The sequence below is a fragment of the Eleutherodactylus coqui genome, chromosome 2, assembly GCF_035609145.1.
Source record: "Eleutherodactylus coqui strain aEleCoq1 chromosome 2, aEleCoq1.hap1, whole genome shotgun sequence".
NCBI classification, from domain to species: Eukaryota; Metazoa; Chordata; class Amphibia; order Anura; family Eleutherodactylidae; genus Eleutherodactylus; species Eleutherodactylus coqui.
This window is the reverse complement of record NC_089838.1, coordinates 176,521,550-176,545,594: the sequence shown is the minus strand read 5'-3', so window position 1 is coordinate 176,545,594 and position 24,045 is coordinate 176,521,550. Positions and strand designations below refer to the sequence as shown.

Genomic DNA, 24,045 nt, shown 5'->3' with positions numbered 1-24,045 from the left:
GAGTATAAGCCGAGACAATAAGTTTCACCACAAAAAATTGGGAAAACTTATTGACTCAAGTATAAGCCGAGCTATACTCGAGTATATACTAGGTAAAAAAAAAAAACCTCCATACTCACCTCCCAGCCGGTGTCTTTGTCTGTGCGACAAGCTGCTTGAATTCTCCCCGCTGTCATCCCCCGCTGTCCTCTCTGCTTGGCTCTGTCAGTGCTGTGTAAGTAAGCGCTGTGATTGGACTGAGCGCCAGCCAATCACAGCTGGCGCTCGATCCAATCACAGAGCTTACTTACACAGCACTGACGGCAGGGGATTTGAAAGCCGAGCAGGGAGAATTCTAAAGCAGCTGGATTGGCTGTGAATGATCGAGCACCGGCTGTGATTGGCCGGCGCTCGATCCAATCACAGCTCTTTCTTACACAGCACCAACAGCGGGGGATGACAGAGCTGAGCAAAGAGGATGGCGGGGGATGACATCGGAGAGAATTCAAGCAGCCTGCCGCACCGCCACCGGAAACACAGACGGCGACTGGGAAATGAGTATGGAGGCTTTTTTTGTTAAAGGCTTCCCTGACTCAAGTATAAGCCGAAGGGGGCTTTTTCAGCACAAAAAATGTGCTGAAAAACTAGGCTTATACTTGAGTATATACACAGTATCTTGCTTTAACACAGAAGTCACCATCCGTTTGTTGGTTGCCAGACACTTTCCAATATGGCTGATGGTGTTGAGCCACCAAGTAATATGGCTATTATCCCAGTGTTAGCAACAAGCAATATCTTTATTTCCCAGGTGCTAACTTCTATTAATACAATGGCACCAGGGTGCAAATAGTGGTACAATAGTATTTAGAGAAGCTAATAGCTGGAGTACCACATGCAAGCTGCACAAGAGCCACTGTTTGGGAAACACAGTTTTAACAGATGTTGGCCATTTAGAGTCTGTAAGCAATTTCAAATGGCCAAAGAGGAGGGCAGCAGCTTTCCACTGTCAATGAATGGCAAATTGTAGAGTTACAAGAGCCTACACACTATTCTCCCCTACTGCTCTGCTTTACAGGTTTTTAGCAATTCTGTAGTTCCCACATGCGCATTAACCAGAAATCGCAGAATGAATAGTGCCACAGGTGCCTCCCCGAGTGGCGAGCACTGCAATGCAAAATAAAAAGGGTACTGCAAAAAGTTGGAATCCAAATGGAAAGAGTGTTTAAAAAAGCTAAAATTGGGTAAAGTTTTTTATTAATTTCCTTTTCTTAATTCATCACTTAACAGGAAACTGCATAAAAATATGACATGTAAAGGGCAAAGTATGCAAATGCACTAAATGGAGCCAGACAGGCTTTTTACTAGCAGAAAACGGTCATAAATAGTGCATTTCATTTATCACTTCCCTTAATTTAGGTAATTGATACAGCAGTAGCTGGAGAACCTACTTTTAATATAGCTGTGCTTTTCGAAAAATTATTCTTAAACCCCTTTAATCTCAAACTGTGCTAAACGGATGATGTCCAGCGATGCACAATATGTGCCCGTATGCACATGGCGCAGCCTAGGACCAAGGTTGCTAGTGTTTTCCTAAAGAATCAGCTGCAAATGTGCGAAAACTGCTCTTATAGCTTTTCAGCACGGATGGTTCAAAACATGCAGAGCAATATTTGCAGTGTTTATTAGATGGATACAACAGGTTTTGACCCCGTCTGGGGATCTTCGTCAGGTTTCTGCTTTCTATTGTTTAGTTTTATTTAAAGTAGGGAATAACGTTTCCATGTAGCATTAGTACTGAAGAACAACATGAATTTGTATTACCGCAAGTGAACAGAATACACATGGCTGTAGCTTCTATATCTGTAATATTACGCATCTCTGGAAGAATATATTTACATATCATAAACATCAGGAGTTGTCAAACCCTCATGCACCGTGGAGGAAAACACATGCTGTGTACAACACATCTACGGATCTTCAGAACAGATCGATTATGTGGGCATTCACTTGTAATATGCATGGTAGCTACAGTTAGTAGATCTACAGCAACGCAGATATAGAACCAAGGAGGGTCACCTAAATCAGAGGTATCCAATGTGTGAGCCAGGAGCCCAAATGGGAGGCAAGTACAGTAGATCAGTCAAGAATGTAAGAAGTTGTACCGGGCCGGGCCGCTTTTGAAGCAATGAGACATTCAGAATCAGAAACTCGGAACAATGGTATCCTCAGCATCTAGAGTCCAGGCTAAAACATAGGGCGGACACCTCTAACATAGATATAGTCACCTCTTTACATAAGGAATGTGGCAAGATGCTGCTAGATTAAATGTTACTGTAGTCTAACATGCAATTAACCAAACAGTGCGAATACTTCAATTCATTCCCAGATCTTCACACATATTATCGGAGTACAGACTGCAGGTCGTGTTAGAAGCACAGAAATACAACAGCCTTGCAGGTATCATTGCATCTGAGTAGTACTGCCATAGTGACATGAGGTACCAAGTTAAACACCGCAAAATTCACACTAGACAGGTCTGAGCTACTTACCAGTCTAATGAACTGTGTACAATCATAAAAAGAGGCCATCAAAGAGTGAATGGTCAGGGTTTAACATGTTCATTACAAATGCTGTGCCCGCTACATGTTAAACGTGCCCATGGAACCCATCCAAAGAGGGCAGCTTGTAGTGTACTCCTACTATATGGTTTGTGCTGATAGGAGGTGAAACTACCCTAAAATTAGCCACAACCTAGACAAATTAGACGGCTGCTGTCAGAATGACTTGTCATTCTCCATCGGTCTGCGGAGGCATTTGTTCTGGGCTAGAAAGCTGTATGTGAATATGATGAATCTCTGACAATTAGCAAATCCCTCTCTGCCTCTCTATGACCCGTGTTGGGTTTCTGTTGATGCACATCTGTCGCCTGTCATAAATCCAGCAACATCCAGTAATAATTGAGACATACATTATATATACACTGACATGCCAGAATCGCAGTATTGTATGCCAGAAGTTTAGTGCACAGGGCATAGTCACCAGGATATTGGATAGGAGAACAATATTACGGTAGATCATTGAAGGGTTTTTTTCCCCTAAATCACAGTATACCCAGGTATGGCTAAATAAATACCAGGCCATCATTCAGACATTAGAAACCCTGTCTTGTTGCTGTTCCTTGATATACCCCTTTTGAGATTTCCCAGAAAACCTACACCATGATTTTATAACCACACACAGTGGAACGTTCAATCAGGTTGATAATGAAACAATGTGAAGAAACTCATGGAAAAGGGGTAAGACTGCCTGTAAGGGGTCAGACAATTGTAACATCTGAAATAGACATCAATTCTATAAATATAGCAGGTAGATATTTTTTCAGGTCGCACTTTCTTTTGCCCCTCCGCTGTTATCCTCCTCCATACCTTACCAATGTCTTTCATTACCTCAATTGTATTTTATGACATTTGTAAGGCCACCTTCATACGAGCGCATTGTCATGGTGGGTCTCGCACAAGACGTGAGGCCAATAGCCCATTAATTTCTATTGGGCCACTAAAACTTGCATATTAGTCTTGCAAAAAAAAAATGGTAGCCTGCACTATTGTATTACACGCGCATACACGCCAAGATAAGTGTATGGGGACTGGTGGCACATAGCAAGTAGGCACGTCATTGCATACTTGCTGCGTGCTCACGTGTGTCGTGCAGCTACTTCCGGCCGTGTGAGCCCGGCCTTAATGTCTTCCCCCATTTTCTGTCCATGAGGTGCACAGCATCATGTGCCATTTCTCCTCAGTTAATACAATATATTTTGATGTGCATGTTCTCTCCTCCTCAAATACATGATGAAAAAATATTTAGCTATAATTTAATATAATTGTTTTGTGAAATACTCTGCATATAATATGTATTTTAGGTCATAGACTGGTAGAGTTGGAAAGGACCTCCAGAGTCATCGGGTCCAACCCCCTGCTCAGTGCAGGATTCACTAATCTTTTGATATGCTGTCATTAAGGGCATAACGTTGCAAGTAAGTGACTGCTTTTAAACTACTTTTCATACATGAACTGGATCAAATAAAATGATTTTTATACTGAAACCATGAAGTGCCAAACAAATTATTTTCATTATACTTTGTATGTTTGTGTTTTTTTCTATTTGTTGTGCATACTGTTGAAAGAAAACAAAACAGATAATAAATATCTATGATGTGCATCAACCTCTACTAATTCTGGCACTACCGGCTTCCCAAGACCCCTTTTTGAGGACATTTAATAGAAGTCGAGTTTGAAATAAGAGCCAAATATACCTTGATTTCCCTTTGTTCCACAGATTTCTCCCATATTTGCTGGTCATAAGCTCCAATCTTAAAAAACAAAAAACACACACATTATTGAAAGTTAAGCCTTTTTCTGAGAAAGAAGTAAACAACATTGGCAAAATTAATGCAACGGCTTTATTTTGTATAATACAATGAGCATGCGAAAACAAACAGGGAATGTAATGAAAGGTAATTTTACACCAACACAAACCATTCTGATGAGATAGTTGTTAAATAGAACACCTTCAGCTGGGAGCTGCCATTAGATATCATTACCTCCATAAAACCACAAGTCAGCTAATAGATACTAAACACACAATGTTTCTAAAAAGGAAACTTTGTTCAGAACGCTTTATATGCTCACAGGAAGAACTGTACCATTACAGAATGTCCCATTGTTCTGCACCGCCAATGTAACTTCACGAGGAAATGGAGCATTGCACAACCCAAAAGATGGCAGGGAGCTTCAACACAAACAAGCAAGAGACCTCACATGTAAAGCTTAATGGCCCAAAAGGATTTGGCTATTTTTTAATGGAGAATAGAAACTACAGAAACGTGCCAGTTTTAACCTGCAGTGACAAGATGGGAGAAAGGAAGCCGTGGGAATTAATACAAGAGTCAGGGCCGGGTCACATCTAGAACATCACTGATTATTTCCTTGTGCCGGTTACAATACGCTGATCTCTACATTGACCCCATTGTTTCATAGGGAATACATTTAAACAAAAAAATGTGCAAAATATTTATCAAGTGAAGAAAAGAAGTCAGTCACAAAATAGAGAAACTTTACATGTACATTTCCACACCCACCAGTGGCTGTAGCCTTTATATCAATGGAGGGGCAGATGGTAATGGAATAATCTGAATATGTTTCCATTAGGACATATTTTCATTGCCTCCTTTTTTTACTCCTCTCTTAAAAGTGTGAATAAGGCCTTCTAACGACTCTACTGCAGTAGGCTGTTCCGGGACGTGCAAGGTTTGCACCATAAGAAATAAGGACTTTAACAAATGTATGATCGACAAAAATATAAGAAGATATGAAAACCACTGCTGCAATTACCATTGGTTCTGAGCCTTCTAAATTAGTCAACTAGAGGTACGCCAAGAGAAATTTGGACTATCTATCATAGGGCTACAGTGCAAATTTTTTCTTTATTTTTGCCTCAAAATTGGGATACATTTGAGTACACAGATAATAAGCCAATACAACCAATTGATTATTTAAAGTGGTTGTCCAGTTGTAAACTACTGCTGGCCTATTCTCAGCAGAAATCACCAATCGTAGATCGGCAGGGGTCTGTCCTCCGAGACCCCCATTAATCAGCTGTTTGCCAGGCTAGTGCTCTAGTGCAGTTTTTAATATAGTGGTGAGACTTGGTATTGTAGGTAAAGTTCCCATTTACTTCAGTGGGAACTTAGCCTGCAATGCCAAGCCTGGCCACGGCAGTGAAGACAGAGCTGTCTGCTTCTTGCAGAAATCAGCTCAGTACAAATGTGCTCTGGCCTAGTGAACAGCTGATCAGTGGCACTACCAAGAGACAGTTCTGATACTGATGACCGATCCAGTGGATGGACTATCAGTAATTTACAACTTAACAACCCCTTCTACTCCCTAATAGACCCATTAAAATAGGAAAACCTCTTGTTGAGTTTTTTATTGCAGATTTTGAATTTATGTCCAATGTAAATATATTTGGCACTTAACTCATTCACCTTAAGTTCATTTATAATCCAATTGTGGAAAACCTGGGGCTCTTTTACACGGGGCGACTATTAGACACAAAAGTGCCTGATGGCCGTCCCAGCAATATTCGCTCCTGTGCTTTTACACGGGAACGATCATCAGTTAGTGAAAGGAGGCAGAGCGGGCCGGACATTGTTCCGACCTCCCCGCCTCCGAGCACAGTAAGCAGGCCGTTGTTCATCGATGTAGGACTGCCCGTTTACATAGGCAGATCGCAGGTTTGTTCTGATCGTGCAGGCATAAAAATCAATCATCCAGCATTCAGATTGTGCAGGCATTATACTGAATGACAATTGTACAGATCCCTGCAACCCATGTTACTGTAAAAGAGCCTTTAGGGATTTAGTTTCTGTTGTCTAACTATCAGACAGCATTAGTAGGTCTGCCCCTAACAGTTTACTGAAGGGTGCTCTCTAGCTCACCAGGACCACATTTATCATATTCAACTGAAAAATATCAGACAGCTGATCAGCCAGTGTAATCACAAAGTGAGAGGGCCAGAACTCCCAAACCTTTACCAGAGATGGCTAAATACAGAACAACAGACTATATAGATAGCTTGTAGCACAGAGATATGAAAAAACATCACAAAAAGGATCCCTTTCAGGAAAAAAAAAAGCCCACAGTGGAAGTACACGGCCATAAGAGAAGACAGATTAAAAATAGGACAATACCAAAATAGGAAAATGTTCTACTTGTCTGAAACTTTCACTTCTTCAGAGAGAAAAAAGACCAATCTTACAATACTGCAAATGAATATTACAGCAAAACCACATGTAATTACTGGAGATACTGCAACCCCCCTAGTGCATGAGGGAAGGGAGGAATACAAGCACATAGGGGGCATTTATTTATGGGTCTGTATCACAATTCTGGCAAGATTTTGTGGCTTTTCTTTCTTCTATGCCACCCCATGACTTTTCTGAAAATTGGGTGTCTTGTTGGTAGGGGCATGACCACCCCAGAATGACAGATTTATCTAGAATTTACTCCAGAAGCAGGTGTAAAATTATGGCAGAAATGTAGGTCTGGTAGGGACCAGACAATATTTCAGTCTGGGCACATGAAGAAGCCAGGGATACACCAAATTCATAAAGAGGTGCGCGCCTCTTCAAGTACTCAGCACACCATGGGCCAGGGGAAATCTTACTCCCTATGGGGTTTCCAGAAGGCCATAGCCACGTCCTGATAAGCCATACTCACTATCAGAAAAGTGTTGGGTCAGTCACAAGTGAAAGGGTGCAAAAGCCCAGCATGTGCAGCATATACGCACCGGACTTTTGGCGTAGAGTCACTAATAAATGCCCCATCCCCCTTGTGTCAGCTTATTATAAAGACGATCATATGAGGATGCAGTAAAACCTTTGTGCTACAAATAGCTTATATCTACCGTATACTGATTTGGTCTTTGTAGTGCTGTAATGGCTTTTGTTTCTACACGATCCATGAAAGTTATCATAGCACAGTGTTGTATTATCCACTATTCTGGCCTTTAAACAGATCCAAGTCTGTGCCCTAACTTATTACTAGGGCACTTATGACGGAGCTCTTGTGTAACAGATCCCACTTACTTATAACGGGTCAGTCCATAGACTTCACTATTCTAGCCATCAAAAAGTAACAGAAGTCTGCCAGAGGAGATTTTAGTGTTACACCAAGACTTCTGCATATGCAGCTAAAGCATATCAGGAGTAATACATATCTAAACAAACCATTAAAGGTCTTCTAGGATAAAAAGGTACCAGTTGCTTACTTTTAAAAAAAATGTTAAAAAAAAAAGCTACACAACTAACCAGGAAGGAGATCGCTAGTAAAACTCAAACTACAAGTGGAGATTAACGAGACACTCTTAATATAAACCTCCGTTAATGAGATGTGTCATTAGGATCTATATATAGAGAAAAATCAATATTGGAGGCCATTTACTTCCCTTGAATAGGCGTAGAGCCACAATGAAATGCAGATCTATCAAAAAGTAAACATGAACTTGAAGCTTAAAAGGTCAGATGTCAATGGAGTTAGATAACCTAAAACCTTGCCATCACCAGAGTAAACAATCAGTACTTCATGAAGTATTGGCCTCTTGTTCTAGTCAGTTTTGTAATCTAAAGTCAATCAAGTCCTTGGGGTAAAGGAAGCCGGGTCAGGTGAGAATGCAGTAGTGATGCCCCCGGGGCCTCGGCAAGTCAATATTTCATTGTTTTCTATGGTAATTTGGCTGTGCAGCACAGACTGATGTACTGATTATTTAGCAGAGGATTAAGTGCTTGGCAGCAGGTTGCTCTCTGCTTGTCGTCATGCATCTGTTCTGGTTTGTACAGGAAGCACGTCTAAAATTATAGACACGGAACTCAAGTGTAACTCACTGTCCGACTCTCAGATTCGCTTCCTGATTTTTCACTTACCCATGTGAAGTTAGCCTGGTTCCTGGTAGTTTAAGCCAATGCAAATCATTGATTGAGGTCTTTCCTATATATATATATTTTTTTTGGTCTGTTTGACACGTGCTCCGTTAGTTTCAGTAATATTTGGGGTGTTCAATAGCGTAACAAAAATGAACAGAACCCTTGTCAAACGGACACCAAAGCGACGTCTGTTTCAGTAATGACAGTAAGCGGTTCCGTCACTATGCCGTTTTCTGCGCCTGTGATGGAACCCGCAGAATTAATCCCACAGAGTCTTAAAAAATGCTATGAGAAGACCCCAACTCCTATAAACCACCAATTCTGGAGAATCTTTTCTTAGAACAGTATTGTACCTTCCTCTGTTATTTCTCCTAAACGTATATGAATAAATTGACAACTAGGTGTTGTCATTCCTTTTATCCCACCATAATTTATCACCTATCCAAAATGGTCTGATCAGTGGGTGTCCAACGCTTGGACCTCCACTGATCATAAGAACGGGAGTCTCGGGTCTCACTGTATAAAATCAAGCATGAACAGTAATGGTCCATTCATCTCTATGGGACAGATGGAGATAGTTAATCAATACTTTTGTACTGCGGTGCTTTTTGCCTATAGAGTCATCCTATTACACTCTGTCTGGGTATAATAGGAGTACTAGAATAGCAGGCCTGGGGGCTTTCACTAGACCCCTGCAGTCACAACAATCCCTCAGGCAATTGGACAAGAGGTGAAACTTACTCCCTCTGTCTAATTGTTCAGATGTAGCTGTAACTATTGACAGCAGCATATAATGGGGTCAAACGGCTGGGATCAGAGTTTTCTCTGATCCCAGCTGCCACAGGTGGGTGTCATCTACATTACACAGCTGACAATTACCACAGATGTAGCTAGGTCAGCTTATGAGCCTGTGCCATATTGTCCCGGTGCACATCTGCCGTACATATCAGATATTACTAAGGGATTAACCGCTGGTCATCCAGACATTCCAGAGATTAATCCTAGAACTGAATGATAATAGGTGAAGAAGAAATATAGCTGTTCCCTCTATTCATAAGTCTGCATGATTTTTGCATGCCCATGAAACAAGTAAAGTGGGAAATCCTGCAGAGAACACAACTTCTTGCTGATCTATTCCATTACTAGCTGGAAATCAGCTGAGGGGTGGGATATACATCCATAAATCGAATTATATGATTTGGGGGTGACCTTTTCTGAAGAAATATTGAAATGGCAATTAAATTCTTTGTTTTTAGGCAAAAGTTCAGCAACTAGGAGGTTGTAAAAAAGTTATAGCCCTAGTGTATATGCTTGTCAGACATGATATCTGAATGTCCCTAATGCCGATACAGCATATTGATTGGCTATAGCTCCACTGAGGTGCACATGAAGCCATCCTGATTCACTGTACATGCCTGTTGCATAATATCACATCTGCAAGCTGAACAACTCCTCAGCTATTCTAGGATGTGACTTGTGGGCAGATTACAAATGCACAATGCTCTTCAACGTCATTGGCTGCAAATTACAACAAATTCCATGTGAGCAACTACAGCCTTGGCATACGCCTTTCATTAATCTCGATTACACAGAAAGTGAATCACTGTACTTGGTATACAGAAAACAGAAAAACACAAACCCATCGAGAAGATCAGAACAAAACCACTGCTAGGGTTCAAGAAACCCTTCAAAACACAACACTATTCTCTCCACACAAATAAATGAAAGCTAATCAAACAAATGCTACACAGGAGTTCAGTTGGTAGGTTGCTACATCTTGGCTGGGGTAACTCATGGGACTTTTATCCATTTACTTTTCTTAAACTTAGAACATTCAAAATAAATGTAACTCCTCCTCCAGGGTGAGAATACCACTTTTCTTCTCACAAGTACACTGGTTTCTCTGGACTTACTCATCAGGTCTAACTGATGCTTCTGGTTTGCTGCAGCTTTTGATGCTTTTTATATTTTTTGGTATTGGGCCCAAAAAGTAAGGCAGAATGCTCGATTACAGGTTTCTTTTTAGACTCAATAGCTGCTTTTGGATCATTTGTCTCTTGGGGTAAACAGACAGTGTTTTCCCTGTCAAGGTGACCCATTCAGGCTCTGTTCATATCACATTTGAGCCTCCAAGATTGTGAGTACTTCTTGACGAAAGAAAAAAAGTAATGCCGTTTGACTCCCTCCGTTAGTTTCAGAGAGTAAGTGTGACCACCTCTCCATTCAATATCCTCCCGAACAGGGATTTAGGACCTCCCACTTTAGTTAACAGTAAGGATCTGGAGTTGTGGGGTCCCCAGCAATTACAGAATTATCACCTATCCAGTAGATTAGTATGGTTCTTAGTGATATAATCCCTTTAATTTCACACAAAATTAAAGCAAACCCCTCCCAACTGAAATCAGTGGCTTCTGGTCAGTTACATGAAGCAATTGACAACAGAATATAATCTGAAAATGATGACACAGAAACTATTTGAATTGTTTAGATCACTGTAGTTGAAGGTTGGTGGAGGTCTCCGCCTAACTCTCCTACCCAAAAGGGTTCTTGCTAGGGTTGGCTAGGCAGGGACAGAGAAACTGCAAAGGACTACTTCCTGACTTGTTAGTGCAGGAATGCTATTCAGGACCAGGTATATACATGCATGTACATGTTGTGAATATCTTTGTAAATAGTCCTTAAACGTAAACAAAGTGTCAACTATATACACTGAGAAAAAGCCGTGGCCATATGTGCATATAATATTTAATGAAAACTCTCTTCTCGATCCCCTACAGTCTGGCTTCTGACCCCAACACTCAACAGAAACTGCCCTTACAAGGGTGTCAAACAACCTCCTGACAGCCAAATCGAGGGGCGATTACTCCCTACTGATCCTCCTCGACCTCTGTGCAGCATTAAACACGGTCAACCACAAACTCCTCCTCAGTATGCTTCGCTCCATCAGTCTAAAGGACACTGCTCTCTCCTGGTTTTCCTCCTACCTATCTGACCGCTCATTCAGCATCTCCTTTGCTGGCTCTACCTCCCCTCCTCTTCCCCTTGCTGTTGGGGTCCCCCAGAGCTCGGTCCTCGGCCCCATCCTCTTCTCCATCTACACAGCCCCTATTGGACAAACCATCAGGAGATTTGGCCTCCAATACCACCTCTACGCTGATGACAGCCAGTTATACACCTCTGCCGGTGACATCTCTGCACCTTTCCTCCAAAACATCACCGACTGTCTGTCCACTGTCTCTAATAATATGTCCTCTCTCTACCTAAAACTAAACCTCTCTAAAACTGACCTACTGGTATTTCCACGCTCCACCAACCGACCTGATCCTGACATCTCCATCTCAGTGTGTGGCGCCACCATAACTCCTAGACAACATGCCCGCTGCCTTGGGGTCATATTCGACACCGATCTCTCCTTTACCCCCTACATCCAAGCTCTCGCCCGAACATGTCAGCTGCACCTCAAGAACATCACCGGAATCCGCCCTTTTCTCACCGTGGACTCGCTAAAACCGCTCACTGCTGCCTTCACCCACTCTCGGTTCAATTATTGCAACTCATTGCTGATCGGCTTCCCCTGCACCAGACTCTACCCCCCCCCCCCCCAATTCATCTTCCTGTCCAGCTGCTACTCGGACGCTTCTGCCCTGTGCCAGTCACTGGCTGCCCGTTAAATACAGAATTCAATTCAAACTCACTACCTTCCTCCATAAGGCTCTTCACAGAGCCGCGCCACACTACATTGCCTTCCTCATCTCAGTCCATCACCCAGCCCGCACCCTCCGCTCTGTTAATGAAATCAGACTGAGTACCCCTTTAATTCGAACCTCTCATTCCCACCTCCAAGACTTCTCCAGAGCAGCACCGGTCCTCTGGAACGCACTACCAAAGGCTATCCGGGCAATCCAGGACTCACAAAACTTCAGGCATGCTCTAAAAACGTATCTTTTCGGGGAGCAATACCATTTCTCCTAAGCCAAACCCCTTTGTATGCCGCATGATAGCATGCTTCCTGACCTACTGACTGCAATCCCTGCTAGCCACCATCAACTGCCCCTGCAGTCACACTGTTTCTGCCATCACACGGCTAAATGTCTGACCATTGTCTATGTGTATAGCATCCCTCACTCTCCACACCATGCACATCTCCAGCCCCTTTACATTCTATATCACCCCATTATCTGTAGTATGTAAGCTCGTTGGCGCAGGACCCGCACCCCTATTGTTTCCTCGAATTGATTACTACATGTAACCGTGGTTCTGTAATTTGTGTACTTTTGTTCTTCTGTATTCCCCCCATCTTTGTAAGCACTGCGAAATATGTTGGCGCTATACAAATAAAGACTATTATTATTATCATAGGTTTTATCCATCTCTGAAGAATTGGTTACACCATTGCTTTTAGAAAGGAAAAAAAGTATAAAGAATAGACAATAACTAAGTGAAAGATTTTCTGATACGACAGCATATTTTATTTTAAGAAACATTCAGCTAATTAACCTTGTCCAATGAAAGCTACAATCGTTCTGCTACAGTTACTTCCCAAGCACTCTTAATGTGTAATGTAATGAGGAAATAGAAATGAGATTGATTACCTAAAGCCCAATTCCTTTCCAGCACCTCTGCCAATGGGAAAGCATGCTATGCCTATTCATACGCTAATCTAATGTGGAATGATGTCTTCACTAATTAAATGCCTAACAGGCATCACGATCACGACAGACGCTAAAACATAACCTTCATATAGTACAGTTCCTAGTGAGAACTACAATATGATCAGTACTGTACCCTGCTGTAAGGGCTGAACACCGCAAGCACATAGATACCCAAATTAACAAAGATATTCAAGTTTTCCACCGCTTCTCTGAGGATTATTCACACAAGTTATGGCAACTATAGGCATTCGAACCCATAATGATTGTGAACAGGTGAACATCTGACAAAAGTAAGGAATTTAGTAATATTATAAGGAGAAGCGGGAGGCGGGAAAACAAATAAGATAATGTTCTGGGATCCAGCATGGCTATTCTCATGGAAATGGGGAAAAGGTTATCTTTTACAAAGTTGGGTTCCATTGAGTAAACGCCTAAAGTGCTCTAACAACCGTGTTGAGCCGTGTTCATTCACCTTGCTCCATTCAGGCATGAAGCGCTTAGTAAAATGATCTCCATGTATGTACACAGCTTGTCATGTGGGCTGCATACAATCATCCAATTATGAGAACAGCCGCTTCGCCTTTGTAAAAGTTGATCTCCCTTTAAAAATATACTGCAAATACAACTGTGTAGAATAAAAAACACAATCTTCCTAGAAAAGCAAGAGATTTCAAAGAGCTCCGCTCAATAACATGGACACAAATAATGACAGGGTGTCTGTTTAGGGGAACACAAATGAATCAACAGAAGACAACAGTTGTTACAATACATCATTTTAGTCATCCGTCCCCAACATCAAATACATTTAGAAACGTCACTTAAAACACACAATATAGACTTAATACACAGATAAGCGGCTTCTTCTTACCTTTTTCTGGTACCAAACTATTGCATCTGTCACTTTGGACGCCATTTATTCTACACATTTGACATCTTAGGCTGCAATGAGAAAGAGATACATTTACTGCCAGTCGGATGATGAAGTGCTCTGATGCTGTATGTATAAATAGTGCAGTCACCTGTACACCAATGGGCGTGTGCCCGACTTATATTACACCCTCCCTCATTACTATTTTACTAATGTAAGCTTGCTGCAATCTGCTAATTACTCTGCCTTCAAGTCTTTCATCATTGTCATTTTGCAGAAACACTGCTGAGATACTTCTGAAAGTACCTGAAGAGCTAGTAGTAACCATGTAACACACAGACTATATATTATAGATAGCGAGCAGCTCCATAAGTTACCATTTTGGGAACGATGGAGAGTAGGTTTTAACATTTCTGCACAATATTTCAGGTTTACATGGCGCAGTCCATAATCTGCATGACAAGGACTTCTGGAAAGCCACCTGAAACAACAGGTAGCCTCTCTCCTGATGGTGTGATGCAGGGTAACAGAACACTTCAGGGGTTTCCAGAGGGGGGGGGGGGATATGCCCAATTATATTATGGTCATGAACCATTCTAACAAATAGGGATTATACAGAGAAGAAACACCCTTAAAACACAATAAAAAAGGTAAAGTCCCCTGGTGTGAGCACCGAGTCATGACTGACTCCTAGGGTGACGTCACATCGTGAGGTTTTCTTGGCAGACTATTTGCAGGGTGGTTTGGCATTGCCTTCCCCAGTCATCCCTTTTAAATGTGAAAGATCCCATAAACACTTGGGATGTTGGTGGCAGTCCTGAATGTCTGTAAATAATGTTCATGCCTTTTCACCTGATGTCTGGTCTGCCAGTGACTATTACTATAATTGGCAGTTTTCACCCATAACTTGGGCTTTTACGGATGGCCCATTTACAATGACAAACTAAAACAATAAAACATTAGTGTGTCACCCACGGGTGTTTTATGGCATTAATGGGAACATATCGCTATGTTAAATGTACATACAAGAATTATAAAATAGATTACAAATAAAAGACAAATCACCATCCACACCAACCCCAGTTGTCATCATAGCCAACCCATAATCTAGAACAAACAGCAAAATAGGAAACCCATTCTTAGGGCTTATTCCCCCCAATGCATCTATGCTGTGTACTAGACGTGAAAATCTTGTGTGCATTACACGCAGTTAATAGAACCCAATGACTTCAATGGGTATACTCACATGTTACTTTTGTATGCGTGTAATTCGGTCACACCAAAAAAGACCAAAAAACACTGGGTGTATTACGCCGCGGACTCCGCAATGCAGATATGGCCTTGAACATAATTGTCCATTCAATTCAATGGGAGCATATATGGGTTTTTTTTTTTGCACATGCAAATAAGCAGGGAATGCGCAAGCAAAAAAATACAATAAAATATGCGCAGTAGCGCACAAAAATGCAGTACCCATTGCGCCAATATGCAGTGCATACGCACACGTAGATGAGCCTACGCCCATATCAAGCTGGCCTTCTACAGTACTGTGTAATAGTTTTAGGCAGGTGTGGAAAATATGCTGCAAAAGAAAGAATTTTTTTTTTTTTTTTTTAAATAGGTGTCTAATTGACTCCAAATTTATTCTGCAACAGGACAACGACCCAAAACATGTAGTCAATAACCTTAAGAATAATCTTCAGCATAAGGAAAAATATGTAGCCCTGGAAGGGATGATACGCCCCACAGAGCGCTAATATCATCATCCAGTCTGTCTGGGATCACATGAAGAGACAGAAGGATTTGAGTAAGCCGACATCCACAGAAGATCTGTGCTTAGTTCTCCAAGATGTTTGGAACAACAGCCTGCCGAGTTCCTTCTAAACCTGTGTGCAAGTATATGAAGAAGAATTGATGCCAATAAGACAAATGGTGGTCATAACGAAAATGGATTTGATTTAGAGCTTTCTTTCGTTCATTCAATTTGCATTTTTGTTAAATTTGACCCAAAAAAATAAGCATAAAAACCCTTCTATTTTTGAAAGCATTCTAACTTTACAGCATTTTCTCTACACCCGCCTAAAGCTTTTGCACAGTACTGGACTTTATTTTACAAGTTAAAGAACTACAACTTTAAAAACATTAATCATTGGTACACATTACCCTCAATTAAAGGAAAGAAAAATATTAATAATATTTATAATTAATAATATGAAAAAAATGTTATTTAGGACAGGAACCCGTTAAGGGGTTAAGAAAAGAAGTGTAACAGAGAAGCTGTATTATGCACACAGTGTTATAAGACCTACTCATTACACATGTAATGTGCCATAGGGAAATACTCCACAGAACGCAAGTTCCAAGCTGCCAGTATGAAACACGGACAAATATTTATTTTTGCCCGCATGGTGAAATGAGCATCTTACACGGGTACACATATCGAGATCTGCAGATCTACACAGACAGGAACTCGTCTTCCATTCTGAGTCTTCCTTAACATTTAAACAGTGTTATTCAAAATTAAAGTTTTTACTAAAGGGGTTTTCCAGACATAAAAAAAAGGACAAGTGGCAGATAATGGTAGGAAATGGTGATGGATGAGAGTGATTAATATGAATGGCGCATGGCCGCTGCAGTCACTTCTGGGATCAGACCAGCATCACTGGGCGGTGATTTTTATTCCATTTCACAGTATTCTTTATTACTTGGCATTTCTTTATGTTAGAAAATCCCTTTCACCCCTTAGGACTTTCTAATATTAAAAATGCATCACACAAAAATCGCAGCGATATCGCAATCACAAGTGTGAAGGAACCCTTAATACTATATGTTGTTTGGACCAAGTTTAAACTTTTTTTTTTTTTTTTTTTTAAACAATCTCTTTTTTATTCAAGAAATGAGTAAATCGCTTACAATCAGAATAAATGATCTTACAGTGACAGTGTGAATCAGTCTTATACAACCGATATTACGAGAATTACAGACTAAGAGAACAGCAAATAAGTTTAAACGGGCTTTTTTTTTTTTCAACAGCCCCCCCCCCCCCCCCCCCCCGTTCGGTGCGAGACAAACCCGATGCAGGGACCTAAAAAAAAATCCGCACAGCGCTTACCTGAATCCCCGCGCTCCGGTGACTTCTTACTTACCGGCTGAAGATGGCCGCCGGGATCTTCTCCCTTGGTGGACCGCAGGGCTTCTGTGCGGTCCATTGCCGATTCCAGCCTCCTGATTGGCTGGAATCGGCACGTGACGGGGCGGAGCTACACTGAGCCGCTCTCCTGCACGAGCGGCCCCATTGAGAAAAGAAGAAGATCGGACTGCGCAAGCGCGTCTAATCCGGCGATTAGACGCTGAAAATTAGACGGCACCATGGAGACGAGGACGCTAGCAACGGAACAGGTAAGTGAATAACTTCAGATAACTTCTGTATGGCTCATAATTAATGCACAATGTACATTACAAAGTGCATTAATATGGCCATACAGAAGTGTATAACCCCACTTGCTTTCACGGGACAACCCCTTTAATTACATATGGGATGTTAGATGCAATTTATGTTCGTGTCTACTACCATCTAATGGTTATTTTGATAAACAATAGGACCTAGTTAGTAGAACCGATTCGGGACTAGGGCTTTAGGCATTATTACTTTTCTGTTATTTTTCATATAAATTACTTTTGCTTCATTGTTACTTTTTTCTAAATTTTACTTGTCCCCTTAAGGTCATAAAACACCTTTTGGTGGAGTTAGGGACTATAGTAAAGGTGCATTTAGACACAAGGATGATTGCTCAAAAGATGGCTTTTGAGCGATCATTTTGCATAATCTGCTAATTGGTATTAATTAGAGATGAGCGAGCATGCTCGGATAAGGCAGTTACTTGAGCAAGCATCGCTCTTCTCGAGTAACTGCATTCTCGTCCGAGCAGGCTCGGGGGGGGGGGGGGGGGAGAGAGAGATCTCTCTCACTCTACCCCCCCCCCCCCCGCTGTCCCCTGAGCCTGCTCGGACGAGAATGCAGTTACTCAAGAAGAGTGATGCTCGCTCAAGTAACTGCCTTATCCGAGCATGCTCGCTCATCTCTAGTATTAATGCCTATTAGTAGCCTGTGGGCCACTGGGAAACAAATTTATTCAGAGGACTGCCTGCTGCCATCTAAATAAATTCTCTTTGTTCTGCCAGCGGGGCTGACAGCTGAGAACAGCTGAGACAATGCAATCAGCTATAAATCAGCTCTCCCCGGACAGAACACAGCGTGCGTTCTGTCTTATTAGCTGTTCTGCCAAATGATGGATTTCAAGTCGAAAACTGAAATATGGGCAAATTTACATGCAACGATTATCACTCAAAAGACGGCTTTTGAGTGAATTTTGAGCGATAATCGTTGTGTCTAAATGGGCCTTTAGACCCCAATGCTGTGTCATTTGACAGTAGTCCCAGCAATTACATGGTCTTCTGGACCAATATAAGAAGTGGTGCTGCTGCTGCTTCTATATACAATACAACTTTAGTTTTCTCCGATAGGCGAGATGCCAGAGGAGAGACAGAGCCCGGCACTCCGTTATCTTCCACAATCACCTATAGATAAATAGAGCAGCAGTGAGCATGGTTCATCAAGTCCCATTCACAGGGGAGGGAACTTAAGACGACTGTTGTGATCCCCCATTGATCGCTTATCCCGGTACCTGTGGACAGGGGAAAGTTTAATTCGTGGATAAACTCTTTGAAGGGCCAAGTTATTACCTTGACCATGGCATTAGTGCTTTGCCAGATAATGCATTATACTGAAGCAGGGTCAATCTAGTACTCAAGGAATAAAACACAGCTGTAACATCAAATAAATCTGCACAACGTTACTTGTACTCTGCCAGGAACTAAGTGGATCTGGTCCCTTAGCTAAGGCAATAAATAACTCTTGGCTTGGCTTCTTATTAGAAAAGATAGCTGCAGCTTTAAGCAAATCTATTGATCTGGGTAGACGACAAGCACAGAGTATGTGGAATAAATCTTGTGCTTGTAGGGAATTCTATGTGGGTGAAAGCAGTTGAAGACAGATGTATTACAAAACTGCTTGAAGGATTTCCCTGGCGTGTCCTGGTGGCATCTAGTCCTGATCTTGGCAGCGACTACATGAGGCCTAACCTAAGGAAGTGCACTGCGGATCCTTGTTTAAAAGGGAAACTGCTTAAGAGAAACTGTTAAGAAAGCTATTAACAGAGGCTGTCTGATCTGAACACTGTACTCATAAGGGGCACGGGACTATGTAATATAAATAAATACAAAAGTACAAAAAAATAAAATAAAAACATTACCATTTAATCCCTCACTCCTCTGATGCTCCGGTCTTGGTTAACTTTCCTGCAGCTGATCACATACTGTAATACTAGTGGCGCTGCTGTATTCCTTCCTGCTGGGCATGGTTTAACAAGCTCCAGCAGTGATCCGCCTGTATGCCCGTGACTGCTGAAGCCGGGCAATGGCCTAAGCAATGTCCAACATGAGACCACTGAGGGCAGCAGCACGTGTATACAGGCCTGTTACCACTGCAGGCATGTTTATAAAACCTGGCGGCGGGGAGGACCATAATAGTAGCACTACGTCAGCAAATCGGCGAGTATAACTTATTTTCAACTTTGGAACATTCCCTGCTTTGAGAAAAAAAAATTAATCTTCGGACAACCCTTTTAAACAAAATTGCTAGGAGTAGTGGAAAAAATGTCATATTTCGAAAACATACTTTGACTATAAGAAAGAACTGAGCTCTTATATAAAACTTTCAGGGTTCAATGTAGAACTTCAATTTATAGCTGCTAAACAATCTGGGACCCCCTGTACTTAAATGGGGTTCCCTCAGAGCCCTCTATAGCACAAGTCCAAAATAAATAGCAAGTAGTACTGTACTATAAGACAGCCAAGAGTTGAATTGCAAGTACTTTTGCGCCTGCTCCCCACAGAGAGATGTGATGTGCTGTCATGTTTCAGGGAATTGAATGTAATAATGAGGCGAACACCCAAAGCATTGAGACAAGCATACATGACAGAATGCATCAAGTCTTAGCGGGAAGTGGGTGCGATGTGAGGAGGAGAAGCTGTATGCAGCACAGGAACAGCTTCTCCTCACACAGTGCCTGGGGCCAGGTAGCAGTGTCAGAAAAACAACTGTTGGGGGAAATAAATATGTAGAAATATTAGGAGCAATTAATAAAAAAATATATATACATGTTCAGTACTATGCCTGCAATACAGTGGAGAGTGCAGGCACAGTGTAGCAGACTTCCCCCATATTCAGCTAGCTGCATGGGAATTCTCCTTAGCAACGCTCCACAACTATAGAGCCTACTAGTGACAGGGGCAACATTTCAAGAGTCGTTTCCTCCTACAAACGTATAGAATAGACTAATTAAATATACAGGAAAAATGCTTAAAATTGCCTTCTCTGTCCAATAAAAATAAAACTAAATTATGTAATGACAATTATACTTTAAAGGCTCTTGTTTTTGAGAGGATCACGAAATGCCTTGCCAACAAGTGAATATCAGCTAGAATAAAAGCAAAAACAAGCATCGTAAATTCAGTAGCACTAAGATCATTTTCCATGAGGTCGACAATAAAATCTGTAAAGGCAAGCAAGTGCATATTAAAGCGAATTATAGATTCACAAGCTTTAATTTACCAGAAATTGCATATATCTGGCTGCATGTAAACAGCAATGCATAAATCAAGGACATTCTTGCGCATAAGCACTTTGTAACTTACTAGAAGACATACTTATTAAAGAAAATTGTCTGGCACATTCAGCAGGTCTCCTGCAGTTTAGCTATTGTGGGTAATGAAAGGCCATGTTATTAAACGGAAGAGCCCAAAAGCTACTAATTTTCTCTAACATTCTAAAATGCTGAGAAACCAACTATCACAAGAAGATTCTTCTGAAGCCGAATACTTCAGCTGATGTCTGGCGGCCCCTTCAATGCACATTCATGGTGATCAGCCACCATATACCATATGGAAGACAAAGAATATAGAATGCATCTTCAGAAATGGTATCTGCTAGACTTTACATCGGTAATCCAAAACCCACTGCACAAAGTTCAATAATAAGTCTTAGATTCTGATAGTATAGCGGTTATACTTTACACTCTCCAAAAAGTTGCCTTACTATCTGGTTGACTACTATTTGAGTACAAGTAGCAACGTATGCTTAAAGAAGTCACAAAAAGTTGTAACTACTGTACAATCCCAATCCTCAGGCTTGTTTCAGGCCCTCCCTCTCAGAAAGGCAAATATCAGTATGAAACATGAGAAGTCAAAAATGTGCCACCTAATATCTGTTGTAGGGAAGCTTGTAGGAGACACTGTACAAAAAGTACAACTAATTATATCTAATTACGCCATGAACACCCATGACTGTTTTTAAAATGACAGCTAGAAAAAAAAACCCACAGGAATTCATATCATCACACACAACAAAATGACTAAGTCCAAATTAAAGCGCTTCATCCTGAGTCACTCGTCTCACATGTCCAGAAGAGAACAGGTTAGAGCTCTGCCTTTGTTCCGCCTATAGACAAAAACTGCTTACCTCAAGTATTTAATAAAGTTCTGTTGTCAACAATAATATTATATGCAATGGTATTTCACAATATTACACACCATATAAAAACCACAGTGGATATAGTTTTAGCTTACCGTATTTGCAGGTGACCGTGCATATATATTTAAACATACCTGCAGTTAGAGAACAAGTTTGCAGTAAACTGGAAAGAATATCAAAAATATTTCTCCTGCCACTTGTGTAGAGCTGGTTGACCACTAAACGCCTCTACGATGTAATCAAAGAGACTTCACCCACTTAGAATTTGAGAGGGGCGCATTATTAGATTGTGATAAGCTGGATGGTCATATCGAAAAATTGCCCACCATCTGGGCCGTTCTGACCAGACTGTTAGGAGGTGTTGGGACCAGTGGAGGCATGAGGACATGCATAGAAGGCGACCTGGCTCAGGATGCCTTCAACAAACCACCAGTAGAGAGGATTGTCTAATTGTCCAACAAGCACAAGCAGCTCCAAGTGTTTTGTTGTCCGCCATCCAGAGACAGGTGACACCAACGTTACACCCTGTGTCAGTCGGAACCATTTCCAGGTGCTTGGCTAAAGGACATTTGGGCTCATGGCACCCATTATGTGCACTGCCTTTGACATCCAACCCCCGTTGCCTCTGTTTGCAGTGGTGTCGTTAATGAGTAGAACCAAGTTGTTTTCGGCAGCCAATCAAAGTTTGTTTTGAGCACTAACGATGACCGTGTTCACGTCTGAAGAACAAGGGGTAAGCGTCTCAATCCTTCCTTTGCTGTGTAGCAGCAGACTGACCCCACTGCTGGTGTGATAGTCTGGGGTGGGGGGTGCCCTATCACATATGACTGTCTTTACTTATCTCATCTGACATTTCCTTTGTACCTCCGCCCCCGTCTCGCCCCCTCCTATTGCAAATAGTGGCGAGGAAGGAGCGGGAGCTCAGATCCTGCTCCTGGCTCTTCCATCTCCCCCCTCCCCTCTGCAGTCAAGGACACCGTATATCGGCTCGGCGTGAAAAACCAGCCGATATACGGTCGTCTGAATAAGCCCTCAACAATACATGCAATTTTTTTTTTGTTTGTCTTTTTTAAACTCATGCATTTTTTAAATGCGTTTTTTTTTAATTGAAGCTAAAAACCACAACAACGGAAAAAAAAAAAACACGTGGAAATTCGGTACAAAATTGGTGACAAAGCAACCCCAAAAAAAGACAGGTGAGATGACAGATGCCAGCTGGACGAATCAGTCCATTTTTCTGTTCCTATGACAGAATAGGAGAAAGGAATGCCCCGCTGCAGATGTGAACGAAGCCTTAGGCTCCACTCTCTGAAGGATGTAACTGCTCTTGAATGAAAATCATTTTGAGTCAGCCACAATCATCTGATCTGACAAGTTAGTGAGATGCATTGTTTACCCATTATGCCTTGCAGTAAACACTCTAGTACCTGCTGCATCATTTCACATTCCTCTCCTTGTACCTCCAAATCAGCTGACATCAGCAATTTCTGTGTACAGCGAAGTTATATAACACTTCCTACCGGTCATAATAACCTGGCCACTAGGTGTCTATGTACTTCGTAAGATGGTTTTCAAGGCGGGGGGAGGGGAGCCCACACTACACTTTACCCCCCTCAAGACCAGAGAGTTTATACTTTTTTGATTTTCGTTTTTATGTCCCTGACTTCCAAAAGCAATAACTTATTTTTTCACCGACATAGTTATACCGTATGAAAACTTGTTTTTCTTTCAGGACGAGTTGTATTTTTAATGGCACCATTGAATGTATCATGTAATGTATTAATTAAAAAAAAATACAATTGCGCCATTTTTTGTGGGGGGGGAGTTAGTGTACATGGAGTTCAGAGTGCGTAACCTTCATATTTGCTTCATTTGGCCTATCAGCGGGTTACTCAGAGACAGTGGTATCTTGTGTTCAGACCAGGGAGAGATTAGAGAAAGTCTCAAGGCCCATTTAAACTGGAGGAATGTCGCGCAAACAATGCCTGACACTTGTCCCTGTGTGTACTCGCTTCTGTGCTGTTACACAGGAGTGAGTACCGCCGGTTCGCTCACAGAGCAGCCAGCGGAAGGGGTCCGGGGCAGCTGGATGAGATTTCTCTCCTCTTGCTCCCCCGTCCCTCTCCATTCACTTAACACAGCTGCCGTTCAGTACTGAACAACTGCTGTTTACATTGAACGATCATCGTTCAGGATTTTATGCAGCTTAAATGATGTACAATGATCTAAACGATGACTGCTCAGTGTAAATAGTGGCTGGTCAGTACTGAACGGCTGCTATGTTAAGTAAATAGAGATGGACGGGGGGAGTGTGAGGAGTGAAATCTCCTCCAGCCGCCCTGGCCCCCTACTGGCCGCTGTGTCAGAGAGCCAGCGATACTCACTCCTGTGCAGCAGCATGGGAGCAAGTACACACAGGGACGTGTCGGGCGACATTCATCCAGTGTAAATGGGCCTTTAGTGAGAACTAGGGTTA

The 24,045-nt window shown here is 41.9% G+C and overlaps 1 protein-coding gene across 2 annotated transcripts in view; it reads right to left on the bottom strand.

Moving 5' to 3' along the window:
• The window catches only part of PHTF2 (putative homeodomain transcription factor 2), a 107,833-nt gene that overhangs the window by 68,110 nt on the left and 15,678 nt on the right, over positions 1 to 24,045 (bottom strand). For both annotated transcript variants that reach the window (XM_066591999.1, XM_066592000.1), the window contains exons 2-3: positions 13,979 to 14,049; positions 4,292 to 4,348 (exon numbers count right to left, since the gene is read on the bottom strand). In XM_066591999.1, coding sequence (XP_066448096.1) covers positions 4,292 to 4,348; positions 13,979 to 14,023 — 102 coding nt within the window. In that variant the 5' untranslated portion in view covers positions 14,024 to 14,049. The remainder of the gene's footprint in view (positions 1 to 4,291; positions 4,349 to 13,978; positions 14,050 to 24,045) is intronic.